We start from the raw sequence: 11,575 nt of genomic DNA, 5'->3' as shown, positions 1-11,575 counted from the left end.
TGGGCAGTCTGGACCCCAGAAAGACAGAGGAACCCTGGAAAGATCGCTCCCCTTGAGCCAATAAAATCTGCGAGGGAGCAGGCCGGTCCTGATTCTCCTACCCAACCCCAGAGCCTCCTAGGAGCTCAGAATGAGGAGGCACTATCCACTCGGGTGGCTTCGGGCGCCCTACAAGAATTGAAGATACCTATGCCTAGCCCAAACAGCAAGAATCTCACTATGCCCCCACTCTAATTCTTATGCCCGCTGCCTTGTCCCATCGGATCTCCAAGAAACTCAAGTAGTGACACAGGTATACACACAGATGTCCAGGCAAGGCCCAAGCTGCAATAGAAGCCAAAGGAATTTTCGCACTGGACACTGTAAATCGATGTCCTCTTCAGACCAAGGAACACCAGGTCGCCCCTCACTCCAGGATGGCCTAAGACCAGTAAGAAGAATGGGGGAAGGCATAGGATATTGATGGAGAAAAGCGGTGCTTGTTGTGACCTTGAACCATCCCCAGACACCAAGCCAGCACAAGGAAAGATCCCATCACTGCCTGTAGGAACCAGAGGTAGGCACTGAATGCATACTTAAGGCCACTGAAGTCAACCTAAGCAGAGTTCTCCCCTTTACTCCCATTCTATCCTGGAATATCCTGGAAACCTATACTTCCTTTGCCAGCAGCTGACCTTCCTTGAATCTCTACAAAAGTAACCTGAAGAAATCAAGGCAAGATGGTCTACCCAAGGGAGAAGGAAGACAGTCCCTTTTTTGAGTGCTCCTCAGGCCAGACACAAGCTACTACTGGTCTATTAGTCAGAAGCACTCAAATAAAAGGGTCCCCATAGCCTAGATGCCCTTGATTCCCACCTGACATGTCAAATCATAGGAGTTAGAAGCCAGAGGCTTGGTAGGAGTCATGGTACTGATGCTGATGGGGCAGTTTCAGTCACTGTAGAAGAGATGGATGTAATGCCAGAGCCTGTTCCTTTCCAGAAGTGGCCTTGTCCAGTAGCAGTGTGACCTCTGATGGGGCCAGAGGCCACTAGTGTGAGAGATCCATCCTCAAGCCACACCTCAACAGGTCACTGAGGGCCTGTGAGTAACTGCCATCCTTTCCTACCCTCACTATTCTTGGACCAATGAGACAGATCGTGCTGCCATGTCTGATAATATGAGTTTGAACCCCCGGACCCAAATAGTGCAGGCTGAAGGCTACTGGAGAAAGGAGAGGATGAATTCTTGCAAGTTATCACCTGACCTCCACATCTATGCCATCTATTTATCTATATTCACAGTTCATGAAAAAAATAATAAATGTTTATTTTTTATTTTTTTTAAAGATTTATTTATTATGTATTTATTATAAGTACACTGTAGCTGTCTTCAGACACACCAGAAGAGGGCATCAGATTTCATTATGGGTGGTTGTGAGCCACCATGTGGTTACTGGGATTTGAACTCATGACCTTTGGAAGAGCAATTGGTGCTCTTACCCACTGAGCCATCTCACCAGCCCCAATAAATGTTTATTAATTAAAAATGTGATGTGATAACATGTGCCTTTTGTTTGTTTGGTTGGTTTTGTTTTGTTTTGTTTTGTTTTTCGAGACAGGGTTTCTCCGTATAGCCCTGGCTGTCCTGGAACTCACTCTGTAGACCAGGCTGGTCTCAAACTCAGAAATCCTCCTGCTTCTGCCTCCCAAGTGCTGGGATTAAAGGCGTGTGCCACCACTGCCCAGCTGACATGTGCCTTTTATCCAATCCAGGGATGAAGGACAGAGGCAAGTGGTTCTCTATGAGTTCTAAGCCTAGTCAGGGCTACCTAGTAAGACCTTGCCTCAAAGCAAAAATAAATAAATGAATAAATAAATAAATACTGTCCTTTGAATAAAAAGGGGTCAGTAAAGGTGTTTGTTTCCCAGTAACCCATATAATTTAAGGAGAGAATCAACTCCTGAACATTTTTTTTCTCTTTTTTTCAAGACAGGGTTTCTCTGTGTAGCTTTGGATGTCCTGGAACTTATTTTATAGACCAGACTGGTCTTGAACTAACCTTCATAATGCTGTGATGGGCATGTCCAGAAAGACACACACATATAAATAAGTTAATAAATACTTAAAAGGTGGGAGGTTGAGGGCTAAAAAAGTGATGACTCAGTGGTTAAGAACACTGGCTTTTCTTCCAGAGGATCCAGGTTCAATTCTCAGCACCCATATGGCTGCTCACCATCTGTAACTCCAGATCTAGGAAATTCAAAGCCTTCTTCCATGGGCACTGCACACGAGGTACATAGACATACAGACAAACAGAAACACTCATATACATAAAGTTATAAATTTTCAAAGGCTTTTTTTATATACTTGGTTTATTTTTATGTGCACTGGTATTTAGCTTACATGAATGTGTGTGTGAAGGTGTTGGATGTAACTTTGGGACGGGAGTTACAGATAGTTGTGAGCTGCCCTGTAGGTGGAAGAGCAGCCAGTACTCTTAACTGCTGAGCCATCTCTCCAGTCCCAATTTTTTTTTTTAAGAGAGAGTGAGGAAAGAGGTCTGTGCTCTCTCTTAGCTGCTTTTTCACAAAACTCTGAGTCTGCTGAGGTCACACAGCTAGTGCCTAGTTTTAACTATCCCCAGGGAAACAGTACCTGAAAACCAACACCCGATCCTATTGACCAAGGCTTGCCTCTTGGGGCTCTTTCTGCCCAAATATCCTCAGATTTGTATCCTTGGGGAACATGCCTCCCTATCTTTGCTTCTTCCTTTTACTCTACTCGGCATCTGCTTCTCAAACAATTGGGTTAACAGCATTTCCTTCTATGGCCAACCTCCCTCCCACCACTGTATACCTACCCCCTCCTTGTATACACACACACACACACTTCAGAAAAAGGAGCTGAAAGCCCTTCATCATGAAAAATGTGTCCCTGTGTCATAGGACATCTGATCCTGGAAGGACCTAGACATAGACCTTCCACACAAGGGGATAGGGAAGGACAGTGGGACTAAAATGAAGGTTTGGGAGCATCTGGGAGTTCCCAAGACCTAGACATGTCCTCCCTGAACAGAAGGGGAGCAGCAGGTCCAAGATTAAAAATCAGATGTATCTTTTATTATCACATAAAAACTTCCCCAGTTGGAATAAATCATAGCTGTTTGCCACTCAGCAAAACCTTCATCCCATCTTCAGCCAAAATAAGACAAATAATGGGGCCTCAACCCCAGACTAGGGAAGGATATCAAGGCCAAGAGTCATATGGTACCCAGTAACTGCTGGTGCAACTCTTGGAAGGCATTGGGCAGAAAGGAATCAGAATCAGAGAAAGGGCCATGGGCCAGCCTCAAATTGCCCAAAGCAGCAAGGAGGGCTCATGAGTCAGAACATACAACAGCAGGGATCTGAGCAATACATAGACATAATGCAGTTCAGGAAGACCCCCCAGGACAATGGCTAATGTGTTTAACTAGTGGCAAGGAGTCTTAACTGGAATTTTTAAGTGTCTTCCTGACCCTAGCAGTAAGAGGCCATGAGGGACTTTGCATTTGGTGGATATTAACAAGGGATCTTTGTTGTGTTGAAGTTGGGGGTACAACCACCAGTGAGCACAGGTGATTGAAGGGCAGCAATCATACTATACCAGAGTCCCTAGAGTACCCACAGTTGCTCACCAAGATGAGGGTAATGATTCTAGGAAGAGCAAAGTACAGGCAGCTGCTCTGCCAAGTTTAGGCCAAGTTTCTAGGTAAGTCGGACCAGCCGCTGAGAAGAGCCAGGAATACCGCAGGAGGGTCAGGGAGATGTCCTTTGATACAAAGCTGCTGGCCCAGCCAGAAGCTCTGGTCCATTTATTTGCAGTACTCCTTCCTGAACTCTGGAAGCCAAGAAAATGGCTAAATGTTTGCTCTCTATCCCTTAGTCCCAGTGGGAAAGTCAACAAAGACATTTGGCATGACATCCCAAGGCCTTATCAGGAAAATGGCAGGGGGTCCCTGGAATGGGTAGTCTCATGTGGGATGAGGAGGTAAAAGTGCTCACCTTTATCCAGATCCACATCCTTGGCAGGCAGGGGACTGTGGGCCAGCTCAGCCCTCTCCTTCAGGATGTTGTTTTTGTAATCTGGTTGGGGAAAAAAAAAATAAGTACTACCCAAAAACTTACTTCCCCTGGACCTTTGTGGCCCTCACCCCTACCTAGCTGGATGTCCTCAGTCCTATACAGAGCCTGGTCCCTTGGGGCTACAGCAAACTCCACCATGTTCACATCCTTCCTAAAGGGAGACAGCAGTTTAGGAAGCCAGAACAGGGCAGGCCTGAGAGGAGAGTTGGAAAGGCAAACTCACCCCTTTGATTTCCCAGCTTTTTTGTCCGATGTCTTGCATCCTGTGAAGAGAGAGTTACTGGGTTGGTCTCACTGTTCTTGGTTAATCTGGTCCTCTCTGTTCCAAGGGCCCAGCCTCACCTCCACTGTGATGATATCGTGTAGCCAGGACTACAGTGATTAGCAGCAAGATGAAGAGCAGCAGTGTGGCCAGCACATAGCCCAGTTGCTGGAAGAAATGTGTGTGGTCCTCTGGCACAATGACATTGATGATGCTGTGGCCTCGGGCCAGGGTAGGATCTAGATGTAAGTAGCAAGCATCAGAAAACCTCTGCAAGCTAGGTGGTGGTGGTACACACCTTCAATCTCATCACTCAGGAGGCAGAGGCAGGTGGATCTCTGTGAGTCTGAGGCCAGCCTGGTCCACAGAGCTAGTTCCAGAACAGCCGAGAAGAAACCGTCTCAAAAAACAAAAGCAAGAAAAAGGAGGAGGAGGAGGAGGAGGAAGAGGAGGAGGAAGAAGAGGAGGAGGAAAAAGAGAGGAAGGAAGGAAGGAAGAAAGAAAGAAAGAAAGAAAGAAAGAAAGAAAGAAAGAAAGAAAGAAAGAAAGGAAGCCTCTGAAATACCTTTAGCAATCTAGGTCACAACAGGACCCCTTCTCAGGCCAGCAGGCTGCACACACACCTGGGCTAGGAGCATTGTTGTGACCAGACCCATTGCCAGGAGAAGCACGAGCTGGTGGCTCAAAGGCAGGCTCTGTGACCTGTAGGTGGAAGACTCGGCGCTCGTGGAGGCCACAGTAGTGGTGGTGCAGGTGGCAGGAATAGATGCCCTCATCAGCTGGCTCCAGCTCATCTATGCGTAGGGAGAAGTCACCGCGTACAAAAGCGTTGGTGTTCACTGACACACGATCACGCAGGAAGGGTGGCCCATAGGCGCGGCGCTCCCCAGATGCATACAGGTCAAGTAAGCGGTCAGCTCGGTCGTGTGGCACCCCAGGTAGCTGTCTGTCCCAATGGACCACCTGCTGCGCCTCCTCTAAATGGCGGTCAGTCCACACGTGCTCACGGTTCACACAAGTCATCAGTGCTGGCGCACCATGGGCCACCACCAACACTTCCTTCTCACCATCCCAGTATGCACGACTTAATAGGGCTGCAGATGCGTTGAGAAAGGCAGTCAGATCACCTTACAGAAGTGAGTAGGGGGAAGATTGAGAGTGGGGTGGGGGTAAGGAGTATAGGGATGGAAATAGCAAAGGAGTGTAAAGGGCATACTCACGATCGTCTGTCACCTCGAGGCGCACAGCCAGGCTCTCATCTAGGTGGCAGTAGTGATGGTGCAGATTGCAGGTGTACACCCCTTCGTCGCCTCTCTCCACAGCTGCTTGGCAGAAGATAACCTTAGCTTGAGGGAACCGGTCCTTCTCTATGGCCCCACTCCTAAAATCGTCCAGTCCCCCCAATGGCCTCGCCTATCCAAGGCTCCAACCTTACCTCCCAGCTACCCACCACACCTCCCCACTCCCCACTCCTCTACCCCACCCTCACCCCTGCCGCCAAGGTTTCAACTTCTGCCAGAGTTTCAGCCCGCCACGGTTCTATAGCATACCGCGAATGAGCAGCGAGAAGTTGCCGTCGTGGAAAGCAGAAGGCGACAGCAGGAGGCGGTCGCGATCGCGCGGTTCGTACACGCGCTGTTCACCCGCCGAGTACATATCCACAAGTCGGCGCGGTTGGCTGCCGGAGCCCCCGCTGAGGTCCCAGTGGACCACACGCTGTCGATCGTGCAGCCGGTCTTGAGTCCACACCATGCGCGGGCTCTGGCAGCGTAGCACCGCTCGGGTTCCGGCTGCCAAGCTCAGCGCAGACTCAGACACCAGAGAGTTGCTGGCTGCTGCGGTTCCTGAAGGCCCTTGCGAGGGAGTCAGTGGCAGAAGTCAAGTGGCAGGATTAGGAGAGAAGTGGCCCCTGAAGGGGTCTGGCTCACAGCTGGGTAGGGAATACTAACCTGAGGACAGGACTGCAGAGCCTGGAAGAAGAGGAGGAATAAAGCTGTAAGTATTTTCCACCTTTGCACCCCAAGACCACTTGGGGCCTCCTGCAGTCATGACAGTTTGCTGCCATGTTACACACTTAACAAGTTCTGGGAGGGAAGTTGCAGGAGTCACCTTAGTGTCCACCTTCCTGCCTATACAGACAGTTATGGTGAGTGGGAAACCAGACATCTGGCAAGTGAGTAGTAAGAAAGGAAGTGACTCTTTGCAGGCTTGTTCTAAAGTGTGAACTTGAAGTAGCCATGGCTACATCATAGCATCAAGTCCACCCTAACTGCTATAGCACGATGCTGAGACAAACAGAAGTAGTATGTGCATCTGTGCTGAGACTTTAGGAACTTTAAGACCTCAGGCATTTGTAGCCCCATCCTACCCTCCCCCACACCACACCACACACACACACACACACACACACACACACACCCTGGGTGCAGAATGCTTTCCTCCTGGCCTTCCTCAAGAGTAAAGACCCACAGTCCCAACAGATGACACTGGGAGTCCATCCTGATCTGATACCACTGGCCCAAGATACTGCTGTGGAGAAGTGGCTAAGGGCCCAAGCTTTTAAGAAAAAAATGTGCCTGGTCAGCAGGCCAGAGTGGGCAGGCTTCAGGGCTCTGAAAAGGGGCCTGGAACAGATTCTACTAACCCCACTTGACTTCCCTCCTCACATCAGGGAGGGCAGCATCCTGAGCAGCTGACCCTGAAGCCACACAGAGTGTAGGTACAGAAGGCACCCTTGGCCACATCCTCCCCACTTATGCCCTCCGGGATTTCTTTTGGAGTACCTGAAGGCTTTGTGAATTGCTCTAAGTGAATTGCTATTTTGAGCACCCAGTCCAGTCCTTTTTCCACCCCTCCCAACCTAAACCCAGACAGTTCACCCACTCGCTGCCCCATACCCAGTCCCATTCTCACACTCACTCTGAAGAAGCACCAGTTTCCACAGCAGGACACAGGATAGCAGTTCCATGGCGCCTGCAGGGACGGCACCGTGCTTTGTCTTACTCAGCTCTAACTCTCCAGAAAAACAGCCGACCCCCTCTCCCTGCCAGCACCCGCTGACATCACGGAGCCCTGGGCCGGGTCTGCGCCCCGCCCACTGCGCGGCTCTACTGCTTGGCCTCCCCCATTTTGACTGGCCTATAATGCTGCAGACACCCTGTCTGGGCCCAGTTGGTGGGAGGGTCTGAGTAAGAGGCTCGGCCAGTCACTGGTCAGTCCTGGGGAGGGGCAGTAGCTCAGCCCTGGGACAGAAGAGGCCTGGATGTGAAGATTCCTGAGGCCATATGGTGCCAGCATCTGGTAAACTTCCTGAGCTTCAACAGAACTAGTGTTTGAGGGTGAATGATCTGTATCCCCAGCTCTGACGTTCTCTTATGTGATTACCCTTGACACAGAACCTGAGCTTCTTTCCCCATTCTTGTATTCTCTCTACCAGATCCGGTGACTTCTGATTTCACTTTAGCTGAGAATGATTTTACTATATCCTTCTCTGGGACCATAGTGGGCTCCCTGGGGACAACATGATGGCAATGTGGTCCAGCTGTCTTTAGGAGCAACAACAGCCAATCATCCAGTCAGGCAAGTTGGCCCACACCATTAATTCAGCACATGGGAGGCAGAGGCCGGTGAATGGGTTTGAGGCAAACCTGGTCTTCATAGTGAGTTTCAGACCAGCCACAGCTACTCATCATATTACTCTTCTCAAACAGAACAGCCAACCAGGGAAGTGAGCAATAGCAACTCTGGGCACTGAGGACCGAGTATGAGTGTGGTTAGATTTTCCTTCATGACCTGATGACTGAGGCTGTCCACCTTCTTAAGGCAAACCCTAGAGTCCTGAAGTTAGGACTGGATTACTGTGATCTGGGAAACCTCCACTTGGAGGAAAGGGGAGTGGAGCTCTCTCAACAGAAAGCATAAATTTGAAGCCCTGGGAAAACAAAGTCATATAAACAAATGGGAAATAACAGAGTAGCACTGTGTACCAGCCTGCTCCTACTAGTTAAGCAAACCTCAGAACAAGAAAGGAAAAGAATCCAAGAAAACCACAGAAGCCCTTAACTAATCTAGGCCTCCTCTTTGGATATAATCAGTACAGGCCCTATCCCTGGGGGTTGGGGTGGGGTCCCCAAGTCCTCAGCCAAGCCAGAACCTCAGCCTAGCTGGCTCTTGGAGGGGAGGGGACAACAGGGAGGACCAGCTATGAGGTTATAAGGAAGCCCCTCCAGACTTAAGGGAGCCATTTCCTCTCCAGTATCTGGGCCAGGCAGAGCATGAACTTGGCCCCCAGCTCTTCCCTGGGACTTTTATTCTGGAAAAAAAAAAAAAAAGTTCTACCCAGCAGGCCATCCTCCAATCCTCCCTCTCTGGCTTTCCCCTATGTTTTTCTAAATGGTGTTGCCTTACTTGCTCCTCCAGCGTCTGCCTCTGCCTCTGATCGATCTGTCTCCCCGCTCCCCTCTCCCATCGTTGTCCCAGGACAACCTGTTTCTCATCATGGTGGGAAAGTATTCAGGAAGTGATAGACAGACACAGAGGTGGTCCAGGCTGGGTCCTAAATATGAGAGGGGACTGAGGAAGAGGCCCTAGAAGGAATCTACTCTATACCTCTACTAAGGTCTCTTTGCAGAATCCTTGAGGTTTAAGGAACTCTCAGAAAAAGCAAATCCCAATAACCTACTTTCAGGTTACAGGCCAGATGCTGATATATCTGTGGTTGATTCCCCAGAGACACGTATGTGGACCCTTGCCCAACACCTTCCCCCCATCCTATCCTCTGCTTCAGGCCTGAGTCACGAAGGATAGCAGAAGTCTGTTTGTCCTCCTCCAACTACCCCCCCTTCACCACATCCTTAAGCAGGAAATAGCCACAGATGAAAACTGGAGCCAAGCAGGCAGCCTGGGCTGCTAACCAAGCCACCTGCCCCTCCCATAGTTAAGGGTATGAGCTACTCCAGCTCCTTCTCTATCTATGCTGTGGAGGGAGCTCTGGCTCCCTTCACCTTGCCCCTTGCTTCCCAGACCCACCTAGAATATTTGTCCCTCTAGGAAGAAAACAGATTAGGACAAAGCAAAACCACTGACCTCATGTCCAAGCCTTAGCCAACCCAGAGCCCTAGACCTAGGGCTTAGGGGTGTGGCCAGACAAGGGGTATCAGCCAGCCCACTAGGCACAAAGACTAAGAATCTGATGTTGGCTCCTACTCCTGGTGATTTGGACATTCCAGGCAGCCCGACTCATTGGGGCAAAAAACCACAGGACAAGAGATTCAGTCAAGCCCAACTTCCCCACCACAGGCTTCTTAAAAGAAGGTCCAAAGGAATATAATCAGACCAGACACAGGCACAAACTGAGTTGCTTATGCATCCATTGCTACTCATCCATAAAGACCCACATTGGTCTTTATTCATCCAGCACTTACCAAACACCCATTGTATACCAAGCACCCAAGGTTTAATGCTAAACTAGACAGATGTACCAATAGTCTGCCCTATTGATAGACCAGCATATTTAGTTTCTATAATCAATGTATTTATGTATGTATGTATGTATGTATGTATGTATGTATGTATGTATGTATTGAGAAAGGGTCTCTCTACATAGCCTTGAGTGCTGTGGAATTCACTATGTAGACCAGGCTGGACTTCAATTTACTGAGAAATACCTGCTTCTACTTACCAAGTACTAGAATTAAAGTCATGTGCCACTACACCTGACTTATGATCATTTAAAAAATATTTATGGTGTGTGTGTGTGTGTGTGTCTCACTTCCATGTATGTCTGTGTACTATGTGAAATGTACTCAGAGGCCAGAAGAGGGCATCAGATTCTCTGGAACTGGAGCTACAAGTAGTTGTTAGCCACCTTTCTGTGCTGGGAACCAAACCCAGGTCCTCTGGAAGAGCAACAAACACTCTTAGCCACTAGACCCTCTTACGATCATTTCCAGATAACAGACGTGAGATGGGCATGGTGGCACCGGCCTGTTACCCCAGCATTCAAGAGGCTGAGGCAAGAGATCATCATTAGTAAGAAGAACCTGTCTTTTTTTGGTTTGGTTTGGTTTGGTTTTGTAGATTGGGTTTCTCTGTATTGCTCTGGCAATCCTAGAACTCACTCTGTAGACCAAGGTGGCCTCGAACTCAGAAATCCAACTCTGCCTCCCAAGTGCTGGGATTAAAGACGTGCACCACCACCACCCAGCAAGAAGAACTTGTCTTAAAATAAATGCCACAAGAGTAGGTCTGGGCCATCTGGCTAGAGATTGGCCTGATGGCACATAAAAATACTGAGATGAGGCTGGAGAGATGGCTCAGCAGTTAAAAGCACTGACTGCTCTTCCAGAGGTCCTGAGTTAAATTCCCAGCAACTATATGGTAGCTCACAACCATTTGTAATGGGATCCGATGCCCTCTTCGGGTGTGTCTGAAGACAATGACAGTGTACTTATATATGCAAATAAATCTTAAAAAGAGAGATGAGCATAATTTAAAAAGTATTGGATGTGATGGCACAAACCTTTAATAACAGTGCTTGGGAAGCAGATCTCTGTGAGTTCAAGGTCACCCTGGGCTAAAATACTGTCTCTAAAAACAAAATGACAGGGTCTCTTCTAAAGCCTGCTTTGTCCTTGAACTCACTATATATAGCCAAGGATAACCCTGAACTTTTGTTTATGGCAAGGCTTTCTCTGTGTATCCCTGGCTGTGCTAGAACTCACTCTACAGACCAGGCTGACCTCAAACTCAAGAGATCAGCCTGCCTCTGCCTCCCACACCAGGCAATCTTAAATTTCTAATTCATCCTTTGAATGCTGGGTCTTAAGATTCAGGATTTTGTGTATGCTTAGCAAACACCCACCAACCGAGCTTACACCTTCAGCCTGTACTAGAGTTAACAGGGCTAGGAGGAATCAGTACTGCTCCTCCAAACCCCAAGCTGAGTTTATAGGGACCCAACCCTCCCTAGGCTTCTTGATCTGGGATTCTGTAGTCCTACACTTAGGACTGCTCAGTTCTCCTAGTAAAAGGAGGTTGGCGAAAGAAAGCCTAAGGAACAACATCAGTCTTAGATGGAAATATTTTCCCAATTTCCAATTTTAATCTCAGCAACCACATGGTGGCTCACAACCACCTGAAATGAGATCTGACACCCTCTTCTGGTACGTCTGAAAACAGCAATAGTATACTGATTTATAATAATAAA

General features: G+C 48.6%; 1 protein-coding gene across 2 annotated transcripts; it reads right to left on the bottom strand.

Annotated features, from left to right (window-relative positions):
• Positions 1–3,072: 3,072 nt before the first annotated feature.
• On the bottom strand, positions 3,073–7,498 carry Mxra8 (matrix remodeling associated 8). 2 transcript variants are annotated; one of them, XM_031379796.1, is made up of 10 exons: positions 7,288–7,498; positions 6,318–6,338; positions 5,919–6,221; positions 5,589–5,690; positions 4,992–5,462; positions 4,449–4,607; positions 4,330–4,369; positions 4,181–4,257; positions 4,026–4,106; positions 3,073–3,861 (listed from the first exon to the last, which is right to left on the bottom strand). In XM_031379796.1, exons 1-10 carry the CDS (start codon positions 7,334–7,336, stop codon positions 3,836–3,838), a joined length of 1,329 nt encoding a protein of 442 aa, XP_031235656.1. In that variant the 5' UTR covers positions 7,337–7,498; the 3' UTR covers positions 3,073–3,835. The 2 variants fall into 2 exon arrangements, with proteins under 2 accessions (XP_031235656.1, XP_031235657.1); XM_031379797.1 differs by having other exon boundaries at positions 5,919–6,212; positions 7,288–7,479.
• Positions 7,499–11,575: the final 4,077 nt, after the last annotated feature.

Source organism: Mastomys coucha, unplaced genomic scaffold (genome assembly GCF_008632895.1).
Source record: "Mastomys coucha isolate ucsf_1 unplaced genomic scaffold, UCSF_Mcou_1 pScaffold18, whole genome shotgun sequence".
Classification (NCBI taxonomy): Eukaryota; Metazoa; Chordata; class Mammalia; order Rodentia; family Muridae; genus Mastomys; species Mastomys coucha.
The sequence above is the reverse complement of the archived record's forward strand: the minus strand, read 5'-3'. Positions and strand labels throughout refer to the sequence as shown.

Excerpts from the sequence above, each read along its gene's own strand:
- Mxra8 (XM_031379796.1), bottom strand. The coding sequence starts at position 7,336 with ATGGAACTGCTATCCTGTGTCCTGCTGTGGAAACTGGTGCTTCTTCAG. Across the intron at positions 5,691-5,918 it reads CTTCTCGCTGCTCATTCGCG|CTGTGGAGAGAGGCGACGAA; the intron begins GTATGCTATAGA and ends TCTGCCAAGCAG. Across the intron at positions 4,107-4,180 it reads GACTGAGGACATCCAGCTAG|ATTACAAAAACAACATCCTG; the intron begins GTAGGGGTGAGG and ends TTCCCCAACCAG.